The 12,162-nt window shown below is 44.7% G+C and overlaps 1 protein-coding gene across 4 annotated transcripts; it reads right to left on the bottom strand.

Moving 5' to 3' along the window:
- Window positions 1–239: 239 nt before the first annotated feature.
- On the bottom strand, window positions 240–10,608 carry vegfaa (vascular endothelial growth factor Aa). 4 transcript variants are annotated; one of them, XM_080768026.1, is made up of 8 exons: window positions 9,876–10,608; window positions 8,892–8,934; window positions 6,271–6,467; window positions 5,623–5,699; window positions 5,477–5,509; window positions 3,751–3,891; window positions 3,595–3,627; window positions 2,141–2,263 (listed from the first exon to the last, which is right to left on the bottom strand). In XM_080768026.1, the coding sequence occupies exons 1-7, from the start codon at window positions 9,939–9,941 to the stop codon at window positions 3,609–3,611; spliced, it is 576 nt and encodes a 191-aa protein (XP_080624152.1). In that variant the 5' UTR covers window positions 9,942–10,608; the 3' UTR covers window positions 2,141–2,263; window positions 3,595–3,608. The 4 variants fall into 4 exon arrangements, 3 of the variants coding, with proteins under 3 accessions (XP_080624153.1, XP_080624154.1, XP_080624152.1); XR_013964363.1 differs by lacking the exon at window positions 2,141–2,263 and adding an exon at window positions 240–891 and having other exon boundaries at window positions 3,595–3,891; XM_080768027.1 differs by lacking the exons at window positions 3,595–3,627; window positions 3,751–3,891 and adding an exon at window positions 240–891 and having other exon boundaries at window positions 2,132–2,263.
- Window positions 10,609–12,162: the final 1,554 nt, after the last annotated feature.

Raw genomic sequence — 12,162 nt, 5'->3', positions numbered from 1 at the left:
CGATACAGTGGTGACAAGAACTTCACCCCATGGAGGAAGTGACATCACATGACAGAGGGAAACAGTTTCTTCTTCTTCTTTCTGACAGCTCTCTATAGACGTTGGACCTGCCATTTAAGTTCAAGCACAACAGGAGTGCCTCCCCCTCCTCCTCCTCGTCCTCCCTCCCCCTCCTCCCCAAATACACCCACCCGCCCACCCGCCCACCCAGCCACCCACCACTCCCTCCCCACCCCTTCCTCATCTTCTCTTATCAGAGTTCCGAGGGGAGTCAGGCTCCCATTGCACCTCTCAAGTGAAGTTGTGGTCACAAATCTTTTGCTCAATGTTTATACTCGTATCATTTCGTTTAACATAAATCATATCCACAGCAGACCAGCATCCAGTGAAGTGTTACATAAAATAAAAAAAACTCTTTTTTTCCCCATTCTTTTGAGCGAATCTCCCAGTTTTCTTTCTTTTGTGGGAATCTCCCAGTTCTATCCATGTGCAGGACCAAACAGACTGGCACAGAAATGTATCCCATTCACACGCCAGCGGCGCATTCGTTAACTTATATAATATCTCTGTTTTTAGCAGCAATACACATTGTCATTGTCCATTCAGAATATATGTGTACATACATAGTATATATACACACAATATATACTGTATATATACGTATAAACACATTATGTACATATACACATATACTGTGTATCAATACGTATATATATTTTTCAACGGCTGGATCTCTGTGTCCCGACTGTTCTTTCTCGCTCGATCTCTCTTGCGTTGCCATTTTAACTCCTTGCAGGGAATGCTTCCTCAAAGTGCTGTGCCAAGACAAGAATTCCTTCATGCCATCGTCCCACTCCCCCCATGCCCTCGTCTCATCTTGGTTTGTCACATCTGGGGAAGACAAGACAAGGCAATTGGTTAATCGGGTGACAGCAGCAGCAGCCAGTCAGCTTCTTAGTAGGAATGTAGTCAGGACAGTCCCATCACCCCAACGCAGGGCGCCACCAACACCCACCCCCCCCGGTCGCAACCCTGACCGCGTAGTGGCCAATTTGAAACATGTCGCTGCAGGTCACCCCACCCGAGTGTGTGATGGCTGGACTAAATGCAGCGCGCTGTGGGGGGTCCTGGGAGTTCGGAGGTCATGGAAGTGGTTAAGTCAGGGGAGGTCATTAAACACTGCAGGGCCTTGTGAAGTGTCTCAGTAGAGGTGGTGTTTCACAGTTGCTACAGTATGTATTTGACTGCTTACTGAGTGCAGGCGTTAGTCACACCAACAGCAATCAGTCTGATTCTACGGATTAGTGAATGAGTGGGGATTTACTTTTTATATTTATAGATGAAGCCTATGATTTATAACTCATTGTACGACACTGTCACGAGCCAAAGCCAGTGACACTGTCGTACGATGGTGTAGAAAATCAGTCAGAGCAAGGCAACACAGACACCATATCTTGCATTCACTCAATCCCGAGCTTTCCACACAATCAATAGACCATGGGAAACCCTTTTCCCTGTGAGTGTTAGTGACGTGCATGAGTTCTGTCTTTAGAGGCCTGGTGCATAAACACGTCTGTCTGGGAGTGAAAAATAAAATGAAATTCCCCCTCCCACATAGGTTGTTATATATATCCCTGTGCCGATGGGAAAGAGATTGGATAAGATAAACTAATGGTACAATATGATGTGTGGTGTGCTGTGCACGGGCCATTAGCTGCTCTATTCAGACTGACCCAATATGGTGTACGAGTCTTGGTGTGCATAAAAATTAGATCATAGTTACAATGTTTTAGTCACAGCTGGGCTGTATAAACAATGCTATACACAAAATACTTAAACTGCCAATTTGCAGTAAAACAGTAATCACAAAGTCAACATTAAGAGTCATGTTCGGCAGACCAAGAGACTGCTGCATTTGACAGGGACATTGTAAGCACATATATAGAGAACCACAGACCAGACACCAGCACACAACACACAAAAGCAGGTATAAGGAGCATGCAGCTCGGCGGGAAACCTCATTCAAGGCCCTGGCAGAAGAGCAGAGAAGAACGGGAAGATGGAAAGTTCAAGTGGACAGGAGGAAAATTCAAGGCACTTTTTGTTTTATCGTGACATAACGTAAACAAACCTGCAAGTTCTTTCGTTTAACTCAAGTTGCCTGGACTTGCAGTCTAACTGTGTGAATTTGCAGGAACATTTACAGGTGAGAGGGTCCTGCACAAACAAGCGCTTTCTTCTCTCTGAGCAAGGCTCACAGTGGCTGCAAGGGAAGCAAAAAGGGAGAGAGAGAGTTCTAAGCTATAGAGCGAATCCTGCAGAGAAGGCAGACACAGACACTCATGCACCCCCAAAAAAACTAATAAACAACAACTTAGAGACTTAGAGAGAAGGCACTGTATCAATGCACTTCTTTTTTTTTTCTTTTGCTTAACGTCATCATCAGCCTCATCATAGATAACAATTCAATACAAAACATCATCAGCATCAACTCTCATCACTGTTAGCTACATAGTATGACATCCCAAGTCTCAAGATGAGAGGATCTGGTACTATACAGCTGTGCTACAGCACAGAGATAGTCACTTGTTGAATCTGAACATGCAAGCATACAATCTGTCACAAACTCTCTTCTTTCATTCTTTTATGTTCGATATTCCTTGCTAAAATAGCATGACAAGCACATTGTGTGATTGGATCTAAGTGAAGCAGCACAGGACATGGGAAGGAAAGTATGCAGTATGCAAGTATGCAGATGAGGCCTTCTGCAGAATTCGCCCCAGCCAGGCACCGCACACAAACCCACATTGATATAAACAGATCTACTATAAGGTGCATGTGTGATACACTGTGTTCCTATAAAGATCTAAATGTTAAGCTGTGTGTGTGTGTGTGTGTGTGTGTGTGTGTGTGTGTGTGTGTGTGTGTGTGTGTGTGTGTGTGTGTGTGTGTGTGTGTGTGTGTGTGTGTGTGTGGAATCTTTTCCAGATGGACATTTAAAAAGTGCTACTGAATAAGGTTTTGGTTGGGATGAGGTAAGTGTCAAAGAATACATTCTATTCGCCAGCCTGTTCTGAAATCAACGTAGACTGCATGAAGACGCGGAATCATTTGCAAAGACCAACTTATGATATGGGAGTAGTTCACACGCCAGAGACACAACAGAGACAGAGACAGATACAAGGGTGACTGACTATGGTGCAGTGGAGAAGCTATGCTTTGTCTCAGACGACGTCGTATTTGCCCTTGACTCAACACTTGAAGCCAGAATGATGCAGCCTATTTAAGCACAGGTCAATTTTGTGTCACATCCGAGACCTCCTGTGTGACAACAGGAACAAGATAAGCCGAAGCATAACATGTTCCTTGTGCTCAAGGCTACGATCACTTACATTAAACACCATGTATTTAGCCGTTGTACAGTAGCTGTTACTGATTATTGGCTTCTATCTTTAGAAAGCATCATCTATCGTCTGAAACAAATAGGCAACATGGAAGCAGATAAGAGACCCAACAGTCAACCTGGCTTCCACTAGCTGACAAAGTGTGGGCCAGTAGATAGTTATGAAAACCCCAACCATGCTTAATAATTACCTGTCAGCATCACATCACATCACTGCCACGGCACTGGAATAAATGTTGGGCCATGTATATACAGAAGAAGAAAAAAAAGGGGGATAGTTGTAAAAAAAAAAAAAAAAGGGAGCTTATAAGTTCCAATAAAAAATTATGTTTTAATTGACAAAATACCAAAAAAGTTCCACCGATATCAAGACAACCACCAAGAGAGACACCGTGCTCACACGCACCGCAGCGCTCGTATAGGCCTCAGCCTCAGCCATCCTGACGGTGTCTCTCTGTTTCTTTCTCTTTCTCTTTTGGCCCTTGCCCCTGGAAAACAGAGAAGAGGGCAGAATAGAAGAGAGAGAGAGACAGAGAGAGAGAGAGAGAGAGAGAGAGAGAGGCCTAAGTGGAAGCAGGAACACTCGTGCAGAAATCAATCAATAGCAGTTAAAGCCAAACAGGACGCAATCAATCTACAGGGCGGTTGGCTTCTAATCTAGTCTCCTCATTAGCAGGGGGTATTGATCGACAAAACAGGCCTGTTGTGGATGTGTGTGTGTGTGTGTGTGTGTGTGTGTGTGTGTGTGTGTGTGTGTGTGTGTGTGTGTGTGTGTGTGTGTGTGTGTGTGTGTGTGTGTGTGTCTGTCTGTGTCTGTGTGTGCATGTCTGTGTGTGTGTGTGTGTGTGTGTGTGTGTGTGTGTGTGTGTGTGTGTGCATGTGCCCATGGCCTGTGCGTGTGTGTGCCAATGAATGAGCATGTTGTCTTTGCAGAGCCCCATCCTGCCTTGCCATAGGGTGAACGGGATGCCTACGTGCGCTGTGACAGGCAGGCGTCCAGCGAGGCCTGGGCTCAGCCCCATGACAAACGGATTTGATTCAGCCTTCTCAGCTAACATGATCTCTCCATCTCTCCTCCACCCGTCCCCGGAGGCGGCTTTAACCCTGCGAGGCATGGCCGAGGCACATACGCACGCCCATCAAATCCAATTAAACCAGGAGGCATATTCTCTGACCTGCAGAGAAGGTGGCTTTGAGACACGCATGCACCGGGCCGGCCTCGCACACATGCACACACGTCAGCTGCCACGCCGCCCGCGCTTCAGCCACGTCTCCAGGGCTCATGATCCACTATTTACAACGCTAAAAATAAAAAATGGGTTAACTGCATGACACCTGTTGCTATGATTAGATGGGGAAGTAGCCGAGGGCCGAGGGTCGAGTTTGTGCAACTAGTGTCAGGGTGCAAGTGGTAGCGGGTGGTCTGAAGCAAGGCCTCAGTCGTCGTACAACCGCACCATAAAGCACTAAAACCCGCCGTCATAAAAGTGTGTGACGTGTGTGTGTGTGTGTGTGTGTGTGTGTGTGTGTGTGTGAGAGAGCCCAGTAAAGATAGAGATAGAGGATGAGCCTGTTTTTTCTCCTCTCAAGACCAGCAGGGAAGATGCAGAACTATAGGCCTGAAAATGGTTGACTGGCCGCTGGCCCTGTCCCCTCTGCCCCCGGGAGACCGGCAGCACCGTGGTAAATGGAGACGCTGATGCACTTCCTCTCTGCTGCCCCAGCAGTGACAGGGCTCAGCGAGAAGAGGGAGGGGTATACACAGCCCACGCTTTGGCTCCAGCGGTGCTGGTGTGCTGCTGTTCACTCTGCTAAAGTGGTTCTGTTCACATGAGCTCCTCTGAGGTCTGTTGGTATTAAATGTGCCAGGCTGACTGCTTCTCGTCTACTGTTTACACTAGTACAGTAAATATACCCCATGATCATTCACACTGACTGGTCTGAGCGTAATGTAAGAATACTGTGGTCAGGTGTGACAGTGGGCTAGGTTTCCTGAACACTGAACACATTCTCATCCATCCCCTCTTCATTCAAAACACACATGACAAGATGATAAAATAAACACGTACTCACTTTTCTTTCTTTGCCTTCACCTCCGGCTTTTGTCTGAAAGGGCAGAAACAAAGCGATCATGTTTCTGACATACATGTTAAATGAATGTCAGATGTGTTGAATATAACTGTTGAAGTGAAGAGTTACAAGATGTAACGTTTCCTTACCTGCAGTCGCACTTTAGGTGCTCTGCGAAACTTAATTGGATAGTATGTTGCGAATGCTTCTGTCTGACTCGTAATACCTGCAAGGAGGGACAAACAACAACACGTGGTTTAAATTTAGAGACTAAACTAAACAAAAATAAATCAGATCACTTCCTCACCTCTCGTCCCTTTCTGTAACATTAGCCTCTATTTTGAGGAAACCTCTGTGACCGCCGTGAAAAGACCACAACTTTAGAGCACTCTGACCTCCACTCTGCTGACGCTGCTGTGACTCTACAAAGGCCTCGAGACCGGCACACGCTCTGCATTTACAAACTAGCAGTGACCCATAATACCAGCAGGGGTTTTCGACTTGACCAAGGCCCATGAAAGCCTTGGTGTGTAGGGGTAAACAACGTAACTGACATGCCAAGCCCTGCCATTTCACTTTCCCTGCGCCTGCACTGCTAACTTGCCTCACACTCAGTCTCGCGAGAGAGGCAGTGTCTCTCTGACAGTTGAGAAGCAAGAGAGAAAGAGAAATAGGCATAGACCGGATGAAGAGGGGTCAGGGCATTACATTTGTGGGACTTGAAAGGTCTACAGTATATGTGCCATCAAGTGTCCTCCACCCAGACCTACTGTAGGTAACCATGCGTGGTTCTTCACCTCCATTGTGATATTGCGTGTTTCCGAAGGGACGCACTCGAGCGCCTCGTCGTTGCAGTAGCCCGAGCAGCGTTTGAGGACCACGCATGACGGGATGTACGTGTGCTCGATCTCCTCGGGATACTCGTGGTAGATGTCCACCAGCATCTCCCGCGTCTGACACATGCTCTTGTTATATACATCCAAGAAGGGGACCACTGCAAGGGAGAAGAGAAGAGAACATTACTGTCTATCCACCACCACCATCATCATCATCTTCACCATCTTTATTTGTTATAATCAATCACACTGTGGGATACTTTAGTGACGAAGCGGGGTAAAACGCTTCAAAGTGGAGAATTGTCTACAGCAGATTCAACTTCTTGGAAAATGTCTTTGAGGGCCAGGCATCATGTTTCTATTCTATGTACCGATGCAGTCTGGCTCTGTCTCTTTTATTTGCACTTCACCCCCCCCCCCATCCCTACTCTACTTCAGTCAAAACCCTTGTCATCCCTTCACTGCTCATTTCCGCTCAGCACTGGAAGAGAGCACTTGTGCCCCTTTGTCAACGTAAGAAAGGTACAGGCATTCATTTCCTGAGTAGTGCCCATTACTAAAGCTAGCTTAGAAGGCAAACAATGCCACCGATCTATGGCCACAGCTAAAACACAGACGCTCATTGTGCCGATGAAGAGTCTTAATAATTACTGGCAAAACAGAAATGATGTCAAACCTGCTCAAAGTCCAAAGCCCACTGACGTCACACATGATCCCACACACAGATGAAAACCTAATGACCATTTTTGTGTGCGTGTACCGTGTATACAAAACATACATGTGTACATGTGTACATGTGTGCACGACTGCACGCACACATGCACGCACGCACACACACACACACACACACACACACACACACCACCTTTATCCGTCAGCAACATCAAGCCAGCCACTATACATCCCTCCCCTCTCCATCCCAGAATAATCCGTGCCACCATCCGGCAGACTGGTTTCCCAGCGACCCCTTGCTAACTCCTGACCTCTGGGGTCACCAGAGCAGCCGTGACCTCGGGCAGTGCGGCGCCAGGGTTCACCGTCGACATGTGACCCCAGAAAGCCCACCCTTGAACAGGGCCTGCTTCTAGCATAATGCTACAACAACATCCTCTGGCACTAACCACAGTCACCACCATGCACTATCACCACCTCCACCACCAAACTGACACTGCATGTGGCTCAGTGACTTTACTCTCAGGCCCTTTTGTTTGGTCCCATAAGCAGACCTGGCCCACATGATGCAGAGGTAAATGGTGCATTTCATATAGAACCTTTCGCCACTGTTCTTTACAATGTGCATAGTAACATTCACCCATTCACAAACCAAGGGCTGAGGGAACCATGCAAGGCTCATCAGGAGCAGTATTGGTTACGTGTCTTGCTTAGGGACACTTCGACCCAGGGGGAGCCAGGAATCGAACCAGGAATTGAACCGGGAACCTTCCGATTCCCACGCGGCCACTCTACCTCCTCAACCACTGCTGCCCCAGTGGATGGACGATGGTCACTCACAAACTATAACAACACTCAGCCACCTGCTCAAATGAGAGCCATCCAGATCAGGGACTAGAATGGGTGCTTGGCTTGCTGAGTGAATGATTGGCTCATAAGACAAACAAACACTTTTGATTAACAACCAAATCTCTATGTTGTTTTGTTTTTCTTTATTGAGATGTACATACAGTACGTTATGGCTTTTTAGTGGTGGAGAGTGTGAGGGAGTCTGTGGTGGCTAATGTGTTTCTGATTACATTTTTGTCTGGCTGTCTGACATTCTGTGTTTGAAGGTCAGGGTGAGCTTGCAGATGGTGGAGCAAAGGGGAAGGGAGTTGCTTCCCTTGCACAGACAAAAACAATTACATATTCATATGTGATGCCACATAGAAAGTCTTATTTCGGTCTGTCTACTATCAAAGAACCCGTCTAATCTTTGCATGGACATAACATAACTAATCAGTAAACAACACCAATACACTTGTCATGTCTATGGCCTCGAACCAATCTTCACTGTCTGTTGCATCCAACATGAACCATGCCGTTTATAGGTATATGGTCACACATTGTCCTCTGTCCACCAGACACATTAAGGTCAAATAAATAAATACAATAAAATAAAAAATAAAAAGGCCCCACAAAGCATTCTTTTTTGAAGCCTTTCCTACCATTCCTCCTATAAACTGTCGAGATGAATCGTGCTGAACTCTTTTATGGCGATTCCAAAGTCCCATATCAGACCTTTCACCTATGTGCTGTTTATTTCTGCTTATGGGAATCTAGTGAACAACAACCCTGGCTGTAGCTATAGCCTGTATAACAGTGGTATATCACCAGTTCACATGCACCACCACACCAACCACTGTCAAGAATTTACGCACGCACGCGCGCAAATGTTACTGCTCCTAGACTTACATTATGCCTACATTTCTTCTCATAGAGGAACGAGCATTCCCCCTTTTGACCGCTAGGTGGCTCAATGGGCGCCTGTTGTAGGCTACAGATAATAAAAAAAGTATAATAAATAATAATAGATATAATAAAAACTGTTTTAATAGCTATAGGGGTATTTTAGATAGAACACTTACCTTCATTTTTACTCTTCGCCACCTCCTTGTTTATACTGGCAGTCTGCAAAAGACGCACATGACGAGACCAATCAAAAAACAATTACAAGCATTATAGCCTAAAACAGCCTCTATAAACTGCCTCTACTATACTAACTAACATATAAAACAAATGCCGTTGCATGCATGGCGTGAATCGGTGCTCCTAGTGTAAACAACATATCAATTTCACCCATGACTGGTTCTATTTCTATAATGGGTTTACGTTACACTGTAGGAGTCGGACACACAGAGAGTGTCACTTTTCCCGCCTCGCGTGTGTGTGTGTGTGTGTGTGTGTGTGTGTGTGTGTGTGTGTGTGTGTGTGTGTGTGTGTGTGTGTGTGTGTGTGTGTGTGTCGTGTGTGTGTGTGTGTGTGGTGTGTGTGTGTGTGTGTGTGTGTGTGAGCAAGTGCACCATCAGGACAGACGCACTAACCCCCTGCAGTGAGACGGGCTTAGTCATATCTCTGAGGCTGCAGCCTGCAACCGACTTTAGGTATTGCGTGAGAAACCGGTCGATTGTGTGACTCGTGTAACCAACGTGTTGTTGGGCTGGCATTATGATGCAGGCGCGCCGCGTGTGACAGCTAGACAGTCCCTTTAGAGCAGACTAAAGACTATAGACGACTTGTATGAATAGCTTGGGAAAATAACTATAACGCCAACCTCAACATAACAGACAATACGAATAGCGGTTATATTGCTATAGGACGTTTAAGTGAGTTCACACCATGACTGTGACATGGAAAGAAAATATGATAGAACTCTCTATCAGAATAAGTATAGGTTTGACACATTCAATAAATATCCGTTTTTTTTATGTTTTTAAAATAAATTATAACAAAAAGCATATGCGATTGTACTTGAGCGTTATACTGACCACATGAGAGAAGCGCTCATTGATAAAACAACTTTATTATACTTTTTTTTTTTAAACTCGTGAATATTTAAATAGAGGACTCACCTTTACAGTGGATATATGAAGAACCGCTGCCAAAAGGATTTGTATCAAACTGACAACACAGTTCATGGTTGTAATTCCAAAGGGATATATTTATACCGTTGTCTTGAAATCTCAGCTGTCCGCTTTGCTTCACAATAAAAAACAACAGACACACAAAAAAAACGCGAAGTAGGCTGTAACAATATCTTGACTAAATCAAAAGCATATTATATCCATATCGTCCACCCAGGAAAGGCGCGCCACCTGAGAAGGAATCCGTCAAAATTAATGTGTTGAAATTGTCTCCAAATGGAGCCTTTCAAGAGCGCACCAACAAGAAACGTATCATCCAACATGCGTCGGTCATCCAATAACAAAGAGAAATATCTCTATTCTGTATCCACGTAAGAAGAGGAACACCTTGAAAAAAGAGCAATCCTCCCCAAAATTAATGTTTTCTGACGGGTGTCAAAAACGACTGCATGCAGCGTCACGCCAACTTTGCGCACTGGTCTTTCTGCGTGTTGCTTGTTGTGCCCATTGATCACAGGAGCGGAAAGTCAGGCACTGTTTGCCGGCGTAAAGTGATCCGTTATCAATCCCTTTGGAACCGCGCTGGAAACACTCCCTTCTCTTTTTATTTTAATAACTGACTCCTTTCCTTTTGTTATGCCTTTTGTTTTCTTTTTTTTAAGCTTTTGGGCATTCGTCCGTATAGAAAAGGGGGAGATTGTCCGACACCACCTTCTCTCTGTCTCGCTTCGTGTATTCTGTTTTATGTTCATGGGTTATTAAATTGGATATCAGGCAACAAGGGAGAGCGAGTGAAAGCACGCCTATTGGCTACAATCGGGTTTGGTGGGTGGAACCTATAAAGCACTGCTTGGGAGACTTCAGTATAACAGCCAAAGAGCTGTGAACATAGAGTGTGGTGTGATAGGTAGGCTACCAATGTTTGATTTCAGCTCCAAAAATCGCCATAGATTGGCGTAGCGTAATTTATGCCTACTCGAGTCGTAACGGGGGAGATTTGAACACTTAATTTAACAACACGTTTTATCTTAGAAATGATAGGTATGCAGTCAGTATACAGTTTGGTAGGTGAAAAATCAGCTAAACTTCCTATAACTAATTAACCAATTAAGATAGGTCTACAGAGTGATGAATAGTTTATAGTTTTCTCTATGTAACCAACTACATCTAGAAAGTTTATACAGTAAATATTTTTTTTCAGGTCAATTTTTTTTTTTTAAACATAAAAATGCTGAAATTTCCAAATGATTTTTATTATTTGTACAAATTGTTACATGCCTTATAACTGTATTGATTTACTGCATTTATTAACCAAACTGACTTGACCTCAGTATTACCATGAACTTTAAAATAGGCTACATATGATAGGCTAATACTGATTCAGTGAGGACAATATTTAATTATTTAGTGGATCTCAGTCCATCTACATGCATGCAGCTTCAAACGGTCAGTTAAATTCAGTCTCCAATGCACGTGCAGACAGACTGTGTCCCTGCAGCCCAGACCAACAGCACCACCTCCTTCCCTTTTGTCCCCCAGAAGAAGCAGGCTTGTTCCCATTCAGAACTGGACTGCTGCGGGTATTCAGGCTCCAGAGAGATGGGTCAGTGCTCTCTCTCTCTCTCTCTCTCTCTCTCTCTCTCTCTCTCTCTCTCTCTCTCTCTCTCTCTCTCTCTCTCTCTCTCTCTCAAACACTGCTTCACTGGAGACACTCCATATTAGTTTCCATGGTTCCTGGCCTCTCCAGCCTCCCTCTTTCTTTGCCGTTGTCTTTCCTGGCCTCTTTTCTCACGTGAGACGAGATTCGCAGCGAGGCTGATGAGCACCTCTTTGTGTTGATCTCTTTCCAAAGGAGTTTCTGTATCGATTTAACAAGTATTTCTGCACAGTAAAAAAAAAAAATGGGTGTGATTATCATTCTGGTATCACTGACAAAAACAATTCAAATTCAGATATTTCTTACTATGATATTAACTTATGTTCCTACAGAGACATGGTGTAACCTTGAGATTAGTAAGAATCAACCATGGAAAATTACACCAACTAACAAAAAGAAGGAAAAAAAAATTGTACCACAAAGAAAAGTTTCCATTGCCAATGTTTGATGAGCAAAGGGCGAGGCATTTAGAATAATCCACATGCATGCATAGAATGCAGCATTCAGCCCCACACTCCCTTCCCCTCGCATGGGAAGTCCTAAAGTAGCAAAAATGCCTATGCCCGTATTATGTCACAAGTAATCATAACACATAACACATGTAATAAAACAATTTGA

The sequence above is a fragment of the Protomyctophum bolini genome (assembly GCF_963924005.1).
Source record: "Protomyctophum bolini genome assembly, chromosome: 7".
NCBI classification, from domain to species: domain Eukaryota; kingdom Metazoa; phylum Chordata; class Actinopteri; order Myctophiformes; family Myctophidae; genus Protomyctophum; species Protomyctophum bolini.
The sequence above is the reverse complement of the archived record's forward strand: the minus strand, read 5'-3'. Positions and strand labels throughout refer to the sequence as shown.